General features: G+C 53.7%; 1 protein-coding gene across 1 annotated transcript; it reads right to left on the bottom strand.

Annotated features, from left to right (window-relative positions):
• Positions 1-5,812: 5,812 nt before the first annotated feature.
• PHOX2A (paired like homeobox 2A) lies at positions 5,813-18,094 on the bottom strand. Its single transcript, XM_074954455.1, has 3 exons — positions 17,669-18,094; positions 14,817-15,004; positions 5,813-8,864 (listed from the first exon to the last, which is right to left on the bottom strand). Exons 1-3 carry the CDS (start codon positions 17,889-17,891, stop codon positions 8,433-8,435), a joined length of 843 nt encoding a protein of 280 aa, XP_074810556.1. The 5' UTR covers positions 17,892-18,094; the 3' UTR covers positions 5,813-8,432.
• Positions 18,095-18,518: the final 424 nt, after the last annotated feature.

The raw sequence follows: 18,518 nt of genomic DNA on the forward strand, positions 1-18,518 counted from the left end.
TAGAATGGCCGTATTCCAACCACATGGTTTTAAATTCACACCTCTGCACACAGACAGGGACAAGGGGGGATAGATAGGAGAAGGGGTGACAGGCAAGGCCTTGTCCACACTCACCATTTGCTCCGGTTTCAGCCATCGTGGCCAGGCCTGATGTAGACAGGTTGAGCCAGGATTTGCATTAGTTCTTCTTACCTGGTTTCACGCAGAGGCCATCTGTACCAGGTCAAAGCAAATAGTTTCTTAGAGCAGTGGTTTTCAAACTGCGGGTCGTGACCCAGTACGGAATGTAAGGCACTGGGTCGCAGCGGCTCTGGCCAGCACCGCCGACCGAGACATTAAAAGACTCATTGTTCCGACACCGCGCTGCACTCCGGAAGCGGCCAGCAGAGGGTCCAGCTCCTAGGCAAGGAGGCCACGGGGCTCCATGCATTGCCCCCACCCTGAGCACCAGCTCTGCACTCCCATTGGCCAGTTCCCAGCCAATCGGAGCTGGTGAGGCAGTGCCCGCAAGCAAGAGCCGTGCAGAGCCGCTTGCGCACCTCCACCTAGGAGCTGGACCTGCCTTAGCACCTCTGCTGCGCCGCTGACTGGAAGCCGCCTGAGGTAAGCCCGTGCCCCAACCCCCTACCCCAGCCCTGAGCCCCCCCAAACCTGGAGCCCCTTCCTTCACCCCAAACCCCTCATCCCCAGCCTGACCCCACAGCCTGCACCCCCAGCCCAGAGCCCTGACCTCATCCTGGACGCCAACCCCCAGCCTGAGCCCCCCCAAACCTGGAGCCCCCTCCCACACCTCAACCCCCTACCCCAGCCCAGAGCTCCCGCCCACCTTGAACCCCTCATTCCTGGCCCCACCCCACAGCCCTCACCCCCACACTCCAACCCTCTGCCCCAGCCCTGAGCCCCTCCCACACCCCTCATCTCCAGTTCCATTAGGTCACGGGCATCAAGAATTTTCTTCATCTGGGTCGCCAGAAAAAAAAGTTTGAAACCCACTGTCTTAGGTACGTCTACACGGTGATTAAACACCCGTGGCTGGCCCATGTCAGCTGACCCGAGCCAGCCGTGGGTGTGTAATCGCCATGTAGACGTGCCCTGAATGAAGGTTGACCTGGGGCGTTTGCACTGGTGGAGTTGCACCCCTGGCTGGCCCACCCATGGTCAGAAATCCCCAGTGTAGACAAGGCCTAGGAGGGGGAAAGCTGCTCAAGGCTGGGGAATCTCTCCCAGGAGAGATGGAAGCCCCATGCTTTGGGACATCAAAGACTAGATTTGACAAGGTGCTGGTAACCGCGCAGTCAGAAGCCGCTGGGGCTGGGGGCTAGCTGACCGAATGGATCTTTCCCATCTCTGCTGGCTGATGTAAAGCCTGACTCTGCAGCCCTTAGTCACAAGAGATCCTTCTGCAAGGAGTCCCACTGATCACACCTGGATCGACCTTTAGCTCCACCTAATCCCAGACAAAAACGATCTGTTAATGGAGGGTTTATCAAGCATTTGGGACCCTAGAGCACAGAAGGTGCTGTGGAAACATCAGACTTTCTTCTCCGCGATCTCCTCCCTGGTCAGCTCTGCCTGGGTTATTTACTCGCTGTACTTGGAGCCAGCGGTAGCCGGGAGGCCCAGTCGCCATTAAATGCCCTAATCTCGCACTCATGTACGCAGGGCTGACTTGAAGAGCCCCTTTGGAGTCAGAGCAATTTCCCCCAGACCAGGGTATTGGCAGGGCCTTGGCCTGAGTCGCCTTCTTGTGGAGCGCGGAGAGGAGGTCCTTGGGGCACCCCCCCCCCATCTATTTCTTGCCAGACCGTGGGCCATGTAAACAGGGGAACTTCAGCCCTTCCTAGCTTCAGTTTGGAGGTGCTGAAGGATCCCAGCGTGGAGGGTTCCACATCCCTTAGAGATCTGGCATCTACGGGCCGGGGAGCCCCCCCCCCAGAGAGGGGCCTTCGCTTGCTTCTTGGAATAGGTCAAGATGGCCTTGACTTGGCCTGAGTTGAGCAGGGCCCACGTCTCAGAACATGATGGCTGGAAAGCGCCCAACCCAAGCCAGTGAAGAAAGTCCTAGGGGGAGGGTCATTGGAGCACAGGGATCTATGGGGGGTGCTCAGTAGGGATAGGCCAGTGGGAGGGTCAGCCCAAGGTTCACGTTACCCAGGGATGGTTGGGCATGAACATGTGATAGGCCCCAGTGCTGGAGTCTCCCCAGGCTGCTCCCCCATAGCCAAAGGCTCCACAGCCTACTGGAGACAAGGACATCCTGACCCCCCAACCCCCCCACCCCGAGGAGCTGGAAACAGCCTCATTCATCCCCAGGCCAAGCACCTCAGGCTCACCCAGCCAGGCCGCTCAGGGACAAGCCCCAACAGGAGGAGCCGCGCTTAGACGCTCTTCAGAGCAGTCAGGGCACAGACGGACCCAGCTTTGCGACAGCTCTGCCCGCCCTAGGCTCTGCCACTCTTCCTTTAACCCGGATGGGGCTGCTCTGCCGAAAGGAGCTGCTCAAGCAAATGCTTTTGGGGGCCGGCATCGTGCAAGCAAGGGGTTTCCACCCAGCCCATGGGGTAGGCCACTGCCTCAGTTTCCCCCTCACTGCCTGGGCAGTTGAACCCTCTGACTAAACCAAACCAACCTCCACCCCTTCCAATGGAGGGGAGTCCACATCTCCCCTCTCAACAGGGTCAAGCCAACACTCTGGGGGCAGGTCTCCCACCACACTCTGTCAGCAGCTCCTGGCCTGGGCCCCAAAGAAAGAGAAGAAAGTGCCTGGCCCAGTTCTCCAAGCCACACCTCCCCCTCAGGCCCCTGGCCCCATTTGTTCCCAGGGTTTATCCTCTCCAGCGTCCCCTCCACTAGTTCCAGATTAGAAATAAACTTGGGTCCAGGCTTTCTGTCTCCATCCTGCCGTTCCTCATGCAGCTCCTCCACCAACCAGGAGGGAAACAGGAGACTGAGAACAGCTCCCAACAAGCCATGTCTCCTCCCCAGTCCATCTCTGACCAGGGCAAAAGGAGCTCTTTTATATATGACCCCTTTTCCCAGCATGCATTGCTGTCTAATACAACTCCCATCAGTCCTGGGAACTACCAGCCCCAGAATGCCTTGGTTCTGGGCTGAGCTGGGAACAGGGCCTTAAACAGCCACCCTGTGCTACAGAGCCAAGGGCATTTTCTCAGGAGGTGAGTAGAGATGTCCCACCTTCCTGGCAAAATTCCAATGTGTAAAATTCCATGTGGCCTCCCTAAAATTCTCCCTTCAGTTCAGTATTCTTCACCACTTCCTGTCCGAAACCACTGTGTTGCGGTGCTGCGTGGCTGGTAAATAGCTGCCCCGTTCCTCCCCAGAGGTGGCTGCATTTCATAGGGCCCACTGTGGTCATCTAACCTGACCTCCTGTATAAAACAGGCTGGAGAACTTCCCCCAAATAATCCCTAGAGCAGATCATTTAGCAAGGAGGTCAGACTAGATGATCATAATGGTCCCTTCTGACCTTAGTATCTATGAATCTAAAACAGCCAGTGTTGTGGGGTACCAAGTCCAACAGCCGTCTAAGTATATTATGGCAACGCTATTACCTTTATCAACCAAACTTGGATCAAAAAGACATATCCAGTTAGTCTGAGGGGCTCTATTTACCATAACCCCCCGCTGATTGGCATTAATGACATTACCCTCCTTTCATTCTTTGTTAATGGAGTCCTGTTTCAGCCGCTCCATTATCTATATCAGTGGTGAGTGAAGTGATCAGCGCTAAAAAGCTGCAAAAAAACCCTCGATCTTTCAAGCCCACCTCTGCCCATTTTTGGGGTGCTCTTTTGCTGTCTGCGCCCCAGATTGGGAACTGACTTCTCCCCTCGAGAGGAAGAACCCTTTATCATGGCTGCGTGAAGGCTGAGTATGGACAGAGACCGCCCACACCCAGCACTCAGCACAATGCGCTCCAGGCATTTAGGGACCATCCCACTCCTGGAAGTCAGGCACTTATCCCCATTGTACTATTGGGGAAACTGAGGCACAGACTGGGGCCAGGACTTGCCCAGCTCCACAGAGGGAGACCACGTCAGAGCAGGGATTGGAACTCAGGACAGCCTGCTTCACATGCCTAGGCCTGGACTAGCCCTGTGCCAGAGCCAGGACTTGATGCTAGATATAGTCTGAATCCCAAAATAAAACAATGGCTTAACCTTCTTCTGTCGCCATTTGCAGGGAAGGGTGTCTGCAGAGATCCGTGGGCAGGGCACCAACTGTCCTTGCTATCCCTGGGGTTATGAGTTGTGGCAATTAACATTCCCCATCCCGCATTCCCGCAGCTCTCGAGTCCAAGCTGGGGTTCCCCCGCCACATTACTGCCCCCCACGACCCCCTTCCTCAAGAGCTGAGACAGCCAATGGCTTCTTCAATAAATTAAGTTTTATTTGGATTAGTATAATTTGCAAATGGGTTCAATAAATTACAGAACAGTTTAAAAAAAAAAAACAGTCTTACAGCATCCAACAAGAGGGGACCTCAGCGCCCAAAGGGGCTGCGGAGCCGATCCTGATGGGGATGGCTCAGCCAGCAAGATACCCCATGCTTGATAAACAGCCCACTTGTAAGGTCTCAAGCGTCCCCCTCCTCTGAATAAAGGGTATGCTCCTGGCCCCTGTGGCATTAGGGCTATGCCTTCTCCCCTGGCCCCTGCTGCGTCCTGTTTGCCTGGCCTCACCAATGTGGCAGAACTTCCAAACCCAGCAGAGGACAATGGAAGAGCCCATGAGAGGCACAAAAGCGTGAGTGAGCAGTGTCTGCGTAGCTAGTGCTCAATGGCAGGGGGTCGGCCGGTGGCCCTTCACCACCCCGATTAGATGGCTCATTGAATTCATGAGCTTGACCCTACCAGCTGCGCTTTGGGATGTTCTGCTTTCAACTCTGGTCATTAAGGACAGAAAGTGATTGGTTCCTCCCAGCAGAGGAGGTGCCCGAAGTCAGCAGAGACCTTTATGAAGATCTACAGGGGACCTTAATGACTTTGCTTCTTCCACATTAACGACCCTTTTACTTTCCCCATACGCAGGCACCTCCCCAGCGATGAGGTTCATTATGGGTAGGTTCCTCTCTGAGATACATTCTACGGGGATGGAATCCCATATCTCCTTCACCCCTAGTGCCAGCTGAACGCACAACAACATCACGTAACTGGAGAGTGGCTGAATACCTCTTCTTGGTCTGCCTCTCCTGCACCCGAGGCAGGGACGTGCCCTGCGGCCGAACCCACAAGTGGCACTACCGCCCCGGTGCTAGGAACGCCTGCGGTGGGCATCGGTGCCAATGGCCACAGGCCGTGCGTGATGCTCAGGAGTTTGTCAGGCAATGGAAGGTAGATTTGTGGGGGTGTCCATGTGGACAGGCTCCGGCTGTAACCACAAATGGAACTGATCCAGCACCCACCATCTCTGTGAAGAGCACACACACAAACACACAGACACACCACCTAGCTCACGCAGCTGTTCTAACCTCAGCAGGGCACACCAGACCAATCCTCTGCCAACACCTGCCTGAAGCCAGAGGCTTTGTGACAAGACCTGGGCAGTCTCTAGCGTCTCCTCTGACCCATTTCCTCCCTCCGCAGGCGTCTGCTCTGTGACAACAGGCGCCAACTACAGCATGGGCTGGGATGCCCAGCACGGGCACCAAGTCCTACAGTATTCCAGTGGGGGTTGGGCACCTCACTGCATGAGGCATCTTTGGAACTCCCAGCTGCGGTAGCTGGGTGTGCTGCGACTGTGAGTTCTGGGTCTGCAATAGACATTCAGGGATCGGTCCCTTTTGAGCTCTGGTTAGACCCCAACCCTGCCCCTCCCTCGGCAGCTCTTAGGCCTTCCCAAGCTCCTAGATGTTCAATACTTGTTAATATTGCCCATGGTCTGCTTCCGGAACAGTCTGCAGCTGGCAAGACCACGCGGCTCCCTCTGCCCTCACCCTCACCCAAGGAACGAGGGGCACGAGTCACGTCTCTCTCCACAGGCGTCTGAAAACCAGAGGCTCGAGCCCGGCAGCACAAAAGCCGTCTGGGCTTTAACGTCAGTGTCTGAGGTGTCTGCACTTTGCAGCCATTCCTCTTTAGATCGTCCCAGGTCAACAGGGCTGGGCCCGGTCAGAGACCTTCAAGAGACACCCCGGTGGTGCAGGTGCGTGGGCTGGGGGAGTCCTTCTGGTGGAGTCAGGGCCAAACCATGCCTCAGCCTGGTGGCTGAGCGAGATGCTGTGCTGCGGGGTTGGGGGGTCAGTCAACGCCCCGACACGGTGTCCGAGGCAAGGGGCTCCCCGTGACCCTGCATGCTAGTGAGCAGTGCTGGCGGCTGGAGCTGTCGTCGTCCAGGGAAGAGGCAAAACCATGCATGGACCATGGCCCTTATCTCTGCCAGAAAGTCACCAATCCTGGGGTCCTTGCCCACCTCGAGCGTGACATCATCCCACCTCCCTCAAATGCCCGCCGCGGCTCCACTTCCACGCCGCATTCGTCTCCACGGCCAGGAGCAGTGACAACAGGGGGACAGTGTCTGAGTGGCGGGCGCCGGGGTGCCTCTGTGCGCAGTCTGTGAAATGCTTTGCGATCCGTTGGGATGAGGGGTCCTAAACAAACATATTGGCCTGGTTTCCTTTCTGCACCTGGGGAGCACGGTCCAGCTGTCACTGCTGGCTCTCTGGGGTCCTTGCGGCAGCAGAGTCCGGGACAGTGGATCCAGGCACTGCTAGCAACGGTCTGCAGAAGCCGTGGGCAGCCCCCCGCCATGCCTGTGTCGTTCTGCTCCTCGCTCACCCAACGAGCTACATGCCGACGCAGGGTCGGCCGGCCTGCCCAGCCCCACCATAAAGTGCTTTCTTCCCTCCTTCCACCGCTGGGCAATGTCTCCATTGAAATTCAACACTGAGCAATAAAAGAAACGATGAGCATTGGCCACAGCCGAAAGAAAGTGCCTCGTGGCCTCAAACCTGCCCTCTACTGGATGGAGAAGGAGTTGCAAGGATCCAGCTAATGAGTGTTCGTTTGGCTTGACGGAGAAAGCAGGCCAGTGCCATGGGGCGCCGGCTGCCCGCTGCGGTATTTTCAATCACAGTGTTACGTCCTAGGAGTCAGTGGGGAAGAGCATCGCCTCGGATAGTTTTTCAAAATGGCTGCCCCCTCCAGTCTGGGGCTAAGCGCGAGGGTGCTAGGGCCTTCCACTAGTGGGCCCCAAGGAGCTGGGCCTGGTGGTCCCCAAAAACAGTCGGCTGGGTTCAGAAGGGGCTACACATGATGCCCATCCACATCTCCCCATGGTGAGGCGGAGTTGGTGCTGAACTTACACCAGGTTTCCAGCCGGAGCGGACAGAGGAGCCCTGCTACCTCTCAGGATGGGGATCTAGGTGAATGGACGACGTGGGGGAGAGAAGCTGGCTGTTTCTGACCAGGGACTGTCCGATCATAGCTTTCCACTACACCCACCTGCATCCCTGGGACTACGCAGGGCTGTTACACCCCTTCCTTGGTTCCTTAAGGGCTCATGGGAAGCTGAAGAAACGCTCTCTCTGCTTTGTCCCTGACTGCGTCTTACCCAAGAGATGGCTAGCGTCGGCCTCCAGCCAAACAGGGCCACGAAACGCCCTCCCACACCTGCCCCACCCGTGGCTAACGGCTCAGTGGCACACTAGGGAAGGCTCCCTGCTTCTCAGCAGAAGGATTAACTGCCCTCCACGTCCCCACTTCCCTGGGCTGCTGGCCATTGGGGTACCCCTCATCCCTAGATATAGCGACCTACGTACAGACATTTAAAAGGAGGCAAAGCCCGGCCTGGTCCAGAGACCACTGCACACCCAGAGGACCCTGGCATCCCAGGAGCTTAAAAAGGAGACCACTCTTCCACTGCGATCTAAGCACCCCAGGAGAACCGTGGTGGCAGCAAAAGGTGATGTTTCTTAGACAGAGGCCAGTGCACGTTGTGGGGGTATGGGGGGGCAGCTCCCCCCGTAACTGATCCACCAGACAGCTGTTCTACCGGAGGTGGGTGCCTGGCCAGCCACATGGGTCCCCCCTCCACGGGAAGCTGCTCGGTACTTGCTAAGCCGACCTCATGGCTGGGCGAGGTCGACCTCCCTAGGGATGTGTGGGGTGAGGGGCAGTTTGCTGCGGCGGGTGCATCATTTGTCCTCTTGGGTGGTGCTAGAAGCAATGGTGGGCTGCAGGCGTGGCTCAGCCGGGTGTCTGTTTCAGTACTTCCCTCCAGCCTGGGAGAATCGGGGCCTTCCCGGAGGCCGGGCGGGGAGGGAGGGGGTCTACCCGGCGCTGCGGACAGAGAGAGGAACCTTGGAGACTACTAGCTAGGGAAGGGGGCGGAGGGGGGGAGATATTTGTTGTCGCACACAATGGCACACGAAGGAGTTGGCAACGTTTGTTTGGCGCGGTCCGTTCCCGGTCATTAGAACAGGTTTGTCTTGAGGGCGTTGGGCTTCCTGTGGAAGGAGGAGAGGACGCCAGAGAAAGGTCCTGGCATGGCCTCGGCCGGCTGCCACGCCTTCAGGAGCTCCGCCGTGTTGGTGGCACCGTTGCTGGTGCTGACCCCTGGCCAGATGGGAGCCTTTAAGGACTGGGCGGCGTGGCTGGGTCCGAGGCCCTGCCCCGTGCCGGGGCTGGGGCTCAGGCTGCTCCCGGGGCTGTTGAGGCTGCCCGTGGTGGGCAGCGAAGCGGTGCTGTCCGGGGTGGGGCTGCAGTTGGACTCCTTGGACTCGTCGTCTTCCGAAGAGGAGCGTGGGTCAGATTTCTTGTTGGCCGAGGAGCCGCCATTCACCCCCTTGGCGTTTGCCGCCCGTTCTTGCTTGCGGAACTTGGCGCGTCGGTTCTGGAACCAAACCTGGATGGGGTGAGGGGTGGGATGGTGACCGGAAGTGGGAGGGTGGGGAGAGAAAAACCAAGTCAAGCAAGGAAAGAGAGGTCCACCCACAACCTAGTCGGCTGTCTCTTGAACGATGGAATCACAGTAAGGCTTAATAATGATTTCACTTGCACCTCTATGGCACCTTCCATCTGAGGATCTCCATCCAATCGCCTATACAAATCCCCGCTTCTTGATCAGATTTCCCAAAGACAGCAGGGCCTGAATCCTCAAAGGTATTTAAGCACCTAACTGCCATTAACATCACTTGGAGTTAGGTGCCCCAATACTGCAGTATATTGAAAACTGTGTTAAAATTGTAAGCTGGTATTTTAAATGCTCAGGAAGTTTTCCTGATCCTGCTTGCAGGCTAGGGGGCTCTGCAGGGAAGTGTTCAAGCAGGCCTAGCTAGCAGCAATCCATCTAGAATAAGGTGGGGTGAGTTGCACTTCTGCCTCAGTGAGCAGCCTGCTTTCTCTCTCTCTTTCTCTTTGGTTCTTGTGTGTTATTCTTGTGAATTCTAATTCATAAAGCAGTGTTACGTTGCAACCTTCCAGCCAAGGATTTAGGTTTTTCTCTAACTGCTCTGTTTGCGTGCCGTGAACATAACAAATGCCTTTCAGGATCTGGGGGCTAGGTTAACGGAGGTGCTCAGTGCATCTCAGGAAGGGACCAGCCACTTTTGGTCTCAAAAGCACCATGTGACACAATAGTGATAGATGGTCATCGATGGTGCTGATGGGCATTTCATTCAATGCTGTCTTCTCTGGGGTGGGCTATGCATTGGGGGTTGAGTTTAAAGGAGGGGTTTGACTGGAGATTGGGTGGTTGTTGGCTACACCGGGTGATTGTAGTCACTGTAAAATTCTAGTCCTTTTTCTTTAGTGTTGGAAATTTACCAGCCGTTCATTTCACGGACAGGCTGTTGGTTCTTTTATTATTATTATTGGCAGTGTTGCCAACTCTCACGATGTTCATAGAATCACAGAAATGTCAGACAGGAAGGGACCTGGCGAGGTCATCAAGTCCAGCCCCCTGCGCCAAGTAAATCTAGCCCACTGGTTCTCAACCTGCAGCCCAATCAGCCCACAGCTGCGGCCATGTGACATCCTCAGGGCTATATAGGTAATATATATATTGTGGGCCCACGTAACTCAGAGCGAGCTGCATATGTGGCCCACAATGGCAAGTAGATTGAGAACCACTGGCCTAGACTATCCCTGACAGGGGTTTGTCCAACCTGGTCTTACAAACCTCCAATGATGGGGATTCCACAACCTCCCTTGGAAGCCTGTTCCAGAGATAACAACCCTTAGAGCCAGACAGGTTCTCCTATTAGCTAACCTAAATCTCCCTGGCTGCAGGTTAAGCTGGTTGCGTCCGATTGTACAGTCAGTGGGCATAAAGAACAACTGACCACCGTCTTTTTCATAACAGCCGGTAACGTATTTTCTCCTGGGAGGGGAAATGACTTGTCCCAGTCTCACAATCGCTGCTGTTTTTTCTTAAAGCTCCAGTTCCTGGAGTCAAGAGATTGTGAATCTCAACTTTCTTTTTCATAAATAAATAAATAAATAAAGGCTCGGAAAGCTCCAAGGCAAATAAGATCCCAATTTAAAAAAAAAATCTAATGATTTGGGGGCCTGAGGTCTGATTTGTGAACATTTGTATTGCAATAGTGCCAGGAGACACCCCCCGCCCCCCAGCATGAGCCAGGTGCTGGGTGCACCGATAACAAACGGACGGTCTCTGGCCCGAAAATCGTATGCTCTGTGCACTCTTGTGGCACAGGGGGCTGGTGAGTTTTTGCTGTGCCCGCCCACGCACTGACGGATTGTACTGGAACTTCGTTATTGGCCCTTTCAGCATGAGCACCGGATTCTCCATGGAGTTTCCTGGATTTTCACCGGCGTCGCTGAGAGCAGAACTGGGCTCCGAGAAATGATTGTTACGGTTACATCAACGAAAAGGCCTTTCCTTCCCCTGCCTTTACTCTTATGTATTAGTACGTTCCAGGAGCACCTGGAGGGCTCAGCCGAGGTCAGGCTCCCTTGTGTACAGCCCCACGCCGAGTCCATGTTCTGAAGCACCTAGTTCCACTCGCTCTCACCCTGTGTAAATCAGGAGTAACTCTGAGTGTGAGGGGAGAATCAAGCCCTTTGTCTCCTGTCTCTGTCCCTGCCTGTCTCTCTTCCCAAAGCCCATTTTGATGCCCACCACTGAAAAACAAAATCTCAATTTACTAGCATCTGCTCCTACTTCTTATATTTCGCCGTGGCTTTTTTCCGTGGCTGGGCTTAGCTGACTCTGTGTGGCTGTGGCTCCCGCTCGTGGTCGACCCAGGGGCAGATAAGAGGTCGACCCAGGGGCTGCTACACACAACCAGCGGCCCCTCCAGATCAAGTGCAAAGGCTGGTGCTAAAGGCCCTGGGTCTGAGCGCTGCAGCACCTGGCCGTAGTTTGTGACACAGGGATGTTTGCACAGAGGCAGGAGCTTTGCTTCCTCAGCCGTTTGTCTGCTCCTGCTGCTTGCACTGCAGCCACCGGGCTCGGTAACGGTGCAGCCATCTCACAGCGGAGTTACGAGCTAGCACGCAGCCTGCGATGGCTTTGGGTAGGGACTAGAGAGGGCTGCGGCTGAGCCAGCCCCCAGCTCTGGAGCCAGACTGGTTTGGGCCGAGTGACAAGAGCCTGTTTTCTAAGAGGAGCTGGTGCTTGGTGCAGAGGTTCCCCCCCACACGAGGCGAAGCGGAGCCGCTAGTGAGCAGCCCAGTCAGAGCTCACGGGGCCCACAGCCGGCGTGGCCTTTTCTCAGCAGCTAACCCCCGGGGAAATGGGCTGGGCGGGGCTGAATGGTGCTAAGCCGGCATTGCTCCTCCAGGCGGATCAGCCGCATGGCATCTGCGGGGTCTGCTGGCCCTAGGATGGGAGACGAGGGCAGGCAGTGATCGGCCAGGCCAGGCCAGGCCTGCTGCTGAGACCCACTGTGATGCCATTGTGCCAGGACAGCCACCGACGCTGGGTGTTTTACGAGAGGGAATTTGCAAGGGGGAGGGTTTAACCCCCCCACATACACACACACACCCGCCCTTCTGGTCCTAATGTGCATCACTCAGCGGAGAGAGCCAGAACAAGGACTGGATGGGCACAGGGACCTGCTGGGACTGTGTAACCAGCTCCTGACGCCTAGTTAAAGGTAACGCTAAATGAGGATCCTTAGGGAATAAGCATGAAAGTCAGGAGTCATGGGGTCTTTTCCCAGCTGACCCTGGCTATGTCCCTTGCCTGGCTACTGCCTCAGTTTCCCCATCTGTCCAACATGGATAATGGGCCTTGTCACCTGGGTAAAGGGCTTTGAGTTCAGTGGACGAGGAGTGCTAACCCTAGTCTGGGTGTCTGCTGGCTAGTACTTCGAGGGCACGTAGTGGGGGTGGCCCCTTCGGCACAGAGCCAGGGGCTGCTGCCTAGACACCAGGCCCCTGCACTGTTGGGCCAGCTCCTTTCCCCAGTGCTTCGTTCCCAGAAAACATAAAAGGCAGCTCCTTTGCCCCAGGAGCAACCACTTCCAGAGACGAGCTCCAGATTATCCTGCCTGCCTGTCAGAAGCACCGAGCGAGACAGACCCAGTCCCCACGGTCCCTGCCTTCCAGCCGGTGACAAGCGGTTCTTTAAAGCCCCGCTCACCTGCGAGGGAGGAGGCCACCTGCTGAACGGGTGTCTGAACGGGGCGGGGACCTGCTGTTGTATCAAAACGCAGAGCCCTCGTGTGCGCCAGGCTCTGCCGAAGGTCTGCTGCCCTGGGATGGCTCAGTACGGGATAATTCCTAAGTGGGCTGAGGTCACATTGGATTGATACCCCGAGTGTTCACGGGGTAGGAGCTGAGCCGTGACTTTGGGCCTGATTCAAGAAAGGCTCCGCCTTCAGAAATTCATAGCGTCTGAGGCCGGATGGGACCCCCGTGATCCTGTTGTCTGCTCCCGCATAGATCCCAGGCCAGAGAACCAACCCAGGGATTCTGGCACCAGGGCCACAACTTCTGATGGAGCCAGAGCGTCGCTTTTAGACAAACAGCCAGTCTTGATTTAAAGACGTCAGGGGATGGCGAATCCATCACATCACTAGGCAAGTTGCTCTAACGGTTAATTACCCTCCCGGTGGAAAAACGGTGCACCTATTGCAAGTTGCTCAGGAAAGCACTTGCTTAAGGTTAAACGTGCTCTCCTAAACAGGGATATGCTCCTGAACTGGGGCCTTGACCTGCAGGCTACTAACTAGGGATGATTCTCTTCTGGAATCTGGGGCAGGACCGGGTCTTCACATGTGCTTATGCAGCGCCCGACCCAATGGGGCCCAGATCTGGCCAGCTATCTGGCAGAGCTAAACCCAGGTGTCCTGACCACCAGTCCCTGTGCTGCATAATGCTCCATCTAGTGACACATACAGCCTCAATCCGAGCAGCTGCTTAGTATTTATTCTCATATCCTTGTATTCGGCGTCATTATTTTGACGGGGTTACTGGCCTCCTGAATGGGGGCAAGCAATAGATGGAATAGATCTTGATTTTAGCAAGGCTTTTGACACAGTCCCACATGGCAGTCTGAGCAAAGTAGGGAAATGTGGTTTAGATGGAATTATTCGGTGAGTGCACACATGGTTAAAAACCATATCCAAGGCGTAGTTATCAATGGTTTCCTATCAAACTGGGAGGATGTATCTACTAGGGGGTCTGTCCTGGGTCAGGGGCTAGTCAATATTTTCATTAATGACTTGGATAATGGAGTGGAGAGGATGCTTATGAGATCTGTGGATGACACCAAGCTGGGAGGGGTTGTAAGCGCTTTGGATGACCGGGTTAGAATTCAAACTGACCTCAACACATTGGTCTGCAAGCAACCAGATGAAATTCAATAAAGACAAGTGCAAAGTACTACACTTAGGAAGGAAAAATCAAATGCACGACTGCAAAATGGGAAATGACTCGCTAGACAGTACTAGTGCAGAAAAAGAGCGGAGGGTTTTTGGAGATCACAAACTGAATATGAGCCAACGATGTGATGCAGGTACAAAAAGGCGGATATCATTTTGGGGCGTGTTAACAGGAGTGTCGTACGTAAGACACACGTCCACTGAAGGTCAGACAAGAAATAATGGACTTTAATCTTCAGCCAGGGAGATTTAGGTCAGATATTAGGAATAACTTTGTAACTCTTGAGAGGAGTGAAGCTCTGCAATAGGCTTCCACGGGAGGTTGTGGAATCCCCGTCACTGGAGGTTGGTAAGACCAGGCTGGACAAACCCCTGTCAGGGCCAGTTTAGGTTTACTTGGCCCTGCCTCAGCGCAGGGGACTAGATTAGGTGACTTCTCACGATCCCTTCCAGCCTGACACGTCTGTGGTTCTATGATTATAAACCCACCCTGGGAGGTAGGGAAATATTATCATTTTACAGGTGGGGAACTGGGGCACAGAGACCCCCCAGCTGAGGAAAGCAACGCAGCAGGTGCTTAACTTCAAGTAGATTTTAAGTCCCAACGAATTGAATAGGACAGAGGTACCGGCTTAAAATTAAGAAGCTGCTTAAGAGCTTTGTTGAATAGGGGCCCGAAACAAAGGAAGGGTGAAACAATGGTTAGCACATGCAACAGAGCGCTAGGCCTCCTCGATTCTATTCCTGGCATTGCCACTAACTCACTGTGTGAGCTGGACAAGTCACAGTCTTGCTCCTTGCCTCGGTTTCCCCATTTGCGCAATGGGGTGATGACACTGTCCTACCTCCCAGGGATGGTGTGAAGCTTGACTCCCTAATGTCTGTAAGGCACTTTGAGATCCTTGCATGGAAGGTGCTAGATAAAAGGGTTAGTGAATTTCAGGGAAGAGCTGTGTAATGAATATCAAGCCACATCGTGTCTAACTGGGCTGGGCTGGGCTTACCTGGACCCTGGCTTCAGTGAGGTCGATCTTCAGCGCCAGCTCCTCCCGGGTGTAGATGTCTGGATAGTGGGTCTCAGCAAAGACCCTCTCCAGCTCCTTCAGCTGGGAGCTGGTGAACGTGGTCCTGATCCTTCTCTGCTTTCTCTTCTCATTGATGCCCGAGGGGTCCGAGAAGAACTTGTAGGGAACTGAAGGGGAGAGAGGGGAAGACATGGGGGGAGAGCTTTACTTAGCAGGAAAACATTAGCGGGTCTGAGAGCAGAGAGTGCAGTTAAAGGGGGAATATGTCTAGAGCTATCTCTAGGTTATAGCTATGGGACAGGAATAGCAAGTCACAACGGTATTTACAAAGGACTGTATCCAACTCCCACTGGCTTGGGTTCCTAACTCACTTAGGCTATTATGACACACCCAGCCTTACTAATTGTTACCGTGTCAATAGTGCATTGGCTAACAACTCTTACATTGCTGACTGTTGTTTCATTATTATGCATTTGACTGTTGAGCTCATTCATATTGTCTATGATGCTGTGCTTTCTATTTTAATCATATTGCACTTAGGGGTTTCTATTCAGGTATTACTGTTGGACTGACAAGTATTTTACTGTCGACTGTTGTTTGGTTATCGCGCAGATAAGTACTATTTGGATCTGATCAGTGATTGCTTTGCTAATTATTGGTTTATAAATAGTGAATATGCGATTAATAGTTACCTCGCTACGATTTTTATGGTGGATCCATTTTTAATTTGTTAATTACTTTAAGAACTAAATATTCCATTATTATTCTTGTTTGGATTGCTCTCTAGGAGCGTATGGAAGAGTTATTTGGTTTATTCTTCGTTCATTAGTAGTCTATTGTATTTTTGCCTTTCCAAGGATTTCCCTGTCGCTACACCATCTGATGCTGCATAACTATCCCAGAGGCTTTCTCTGTATGGGAAACATACTCCAGTGATAGTTTGGATCATGACTGCAGCATTTGCATAAGGGAAGACAAACGTCTTTGCTTTGTCGCCCTTGGGAAAGACTCAGAAGGAGCCGTCGGCGCTCAATTCGCCTGCGTCTCTCGGAAACACTCCGAAAGCCCCGCACCAGACTGAGGCAGGGGCGAATGGTTAAAATGTCAAAATAGTCTGGCTGAAGCGACACCAGTGACAGCTGCGACCTGTGTCCACCCTGTGGGAACCCGGGGAGCGTGCCCCGGGACCGGCCCTGCCCAGTCACTGCTAGTCACGGGGCAAAAGACGGAGCACAGAGAAATACAATGAAATGGGGGGGGGGGAGGTGGGAAACTAATTACAATCACCAGCAACTTGGCCCAGAGAGAGAAAAAATGTTTAATACAAGTTCGCTTACTAAGCAAATAGCGTGTTAAATAAAGAGATGATTAGATAGATAGATAGATTAGATAGATAGATAGATAGATAGATAGATAGATAGATGAGGTGTATGGGGATAGATAGAAAGAAAGATAGACAGATGAGGTATATGGGGATAGATAGATAGATAGATAGATAGATGAGGTATATGGGGATAGATAGATAGATAGATAGATAGATAGATAGATGAGGTGTATGGGGATAGATAGAAAGATAGATAGACAGATGAGGTATATGGGGATAGATAGATAGATAGATAGATAGATAGATGAGGTATATGGGGATAGATAGATAGATAGATAGATAGATAGATAGATAGATAGATGAGGTGTATGGGGATAGATAGAAAGATAGATAGACAGATGAGGTATATGGGGATAGATAGATAGATTAGATAGATGAGGTGTATGGGGATGAATAGATTCGATTCGATTCGATTGTATGGGGAGAGAGATTTCTCTATATTTATAACGATAAATATCTTTGTTTCTACTGATAAAATATATACGTAGCTATATCTAAATATAGGTCACCGTATAGCTGGATATTTACATGTTACTCTTGCTATCGATGTAGATAACACATATAATGTACGTGTCTCCCTATATCTCTAAGTCTGCACAGCCAGCTCGCTTCGAACCCCGGGCGGATTCTGTGACCATGTGTATTAGGAATTGTACCTAAAACGGGGGTCGGATCTATTTCTACAGGAGGCCGCCGAGGGGTGGGTTTGTCTCTCGGACGGACGTAGCATGAGAAAATCAAGTGGCGAGAGACCCTGCCGCTGTCAGGAGATTTCAGTACTTTTGTGAATTACTAACACGGTCCGATCAGTGACAAACTGTCAGGAAACTGAGAGAAAGAGTTGTAAGGCGTGGACTGGAACAGCGTTGGCTTTGCAGTGAGCGCCGGTTTGTTACAGCTGGTCTCAGGCGGGTGCGATCCCTTCCCCAAACCAAACCCAACCCCTCAAGTCTCAAAATTAATAATTTCATAAAAAAAATTTCTAGAAGTCATTTCTGCAAATATTAAATTAGATTTCTTGATCTAATCCTCCAGTTGCTGTAACCTGATCACCCATTAATTTGTTTGGCTGTGAACACAGGGATACGGCTCCTTAACTCGATTAGTCGCCAAATCTTATATCTTTATAACTGCATTTTGCAAAATTGGTTTATACCTTTTTGTTTAAAAAAAAACACAAACAAAAAACCGGGGGAGGGTGGGGGGGAAGAGCCAACCCGATATAAAGAGATCTCGCGGCAGATTGCTGCGCAAAAAGCCCTCAGACCCTCGCCACACTTCTATCGGCTCAAATTTGCCTCGCATCTCAAGATCCTCCGGGTGCCCTGTAGACCCTTCTCTGGCTTGCTAGCACCTGGACATCTCGAGAACTTCTACTGCACCGTGTCCAGCTCCAGTCACACCCTGTCCCTCTCTGGCTTCAGTGTCACCGGGCTCGGGTCTTTACCTGTGGAGTAAGGCGAAGGCTGGTGGTCCCTCAGGGCCCCCAGGGTGCAGTTGGCCGTGCTGAGCGGCGGGCACCCAGGGTTGGTCCCAAAGCTGGTCCGGATGGGGCTGTACTGGAAAGCGTTCGGCTGGCTGCAGGAGCTGAAGTCGGCGTAGGCGGAGGCTTCCATCGCGGCCATGCAGGAGTCGTAGGAGTTGAGGTAGGAGTAATCCATCTTGTACATAGAGGAGGGCACAGGTGGATGGCCGGGGAGCTCGGAGGAGGGAGAGAAGCGAGGGAGGGGTCGGTCTCTGGAGTCCGAGCCGGGGCTCCAGCCTCAGCGCCCCGGGCTCCGGCTGCCACTCGAGCCGCTGCACCCCTCTTCCCAGCGCTTGGTCCTCCTGGCTCGGAAAGTTTCCCCTCGGCCTTTCCTGGATGCCTTGAGACGGTGCCTCTCCGCGCACCCCTGGCTGCCTGCCCCCCTTGGCTCGGAGCTCGCTCCTGCCGACTCGCCGCCCTGTGATATACTTGGCTGGGCCGGGGAGACAATGGGCAAGGCGTCGGTTGCTTTTGCATGACAATATCTCCGGAGTCTATCGGGGGCAGTAGGAACGGGGGGAAGCGCCTCCCACCCCGGTGCATCATTGATTCAGCCCTTAACCCTTTGTGGGTGGGGGGGGGGCTGGGGGAGAGGGGGAGGTGTCCTGCTGCTGGAGCCGAGAAACCCCAGCTTGAGTTGGGACGTCTCCGGCCCAAGCAGCAGATGGGACTTTTACAAAAACCCTTCCCCACCCCACATCCCCCACCCCACTGCGCCCTGGCTGCGGGGATGGACCCAGCGAAAGGACCTGGCTAAGCGATCCGGGCCAGC

Source organism: Natator depressus, chromosome 1 (assembly GCF_965152275.1).
Source record: "Natator depressus isolate rNatDep1 chromosome 1, rNatDep2.hap1, whole genome shotgun sequence".
In the NCBI taxonomy this organism is placed as follows: domain Eukaryota; kingdom Metazoa; phylum Chordata; order Testudines; family Cheloniidae; genus Natator; species Natator depressus.

Excerpts from the sequence above, each read along its gene's own strand:
- PHOX2A (XM_074954455.1), bottom strand. The coding sequence starts at position 17,891 with ATGTACAAGATGGATTACTCCTACCTCAACTCCTACGACTCCTGCATG. Across the intron at positions 15,005-17,668 it reads GCCTTCGCCTTACTCCACAG|TTCCCTACAAGTTCTTCTCG; the intron begins GTAAAGACCCGA and ends TCTCCCCTTCAG. Across the intron at positions 8,865-14,816 it reads TCACTGAAGCCAGGGTCCAG|GTTTGGTTCCAGAACCGACG; the intron begins GTAAGCCCAGCC and ends CACCCCATCCAG.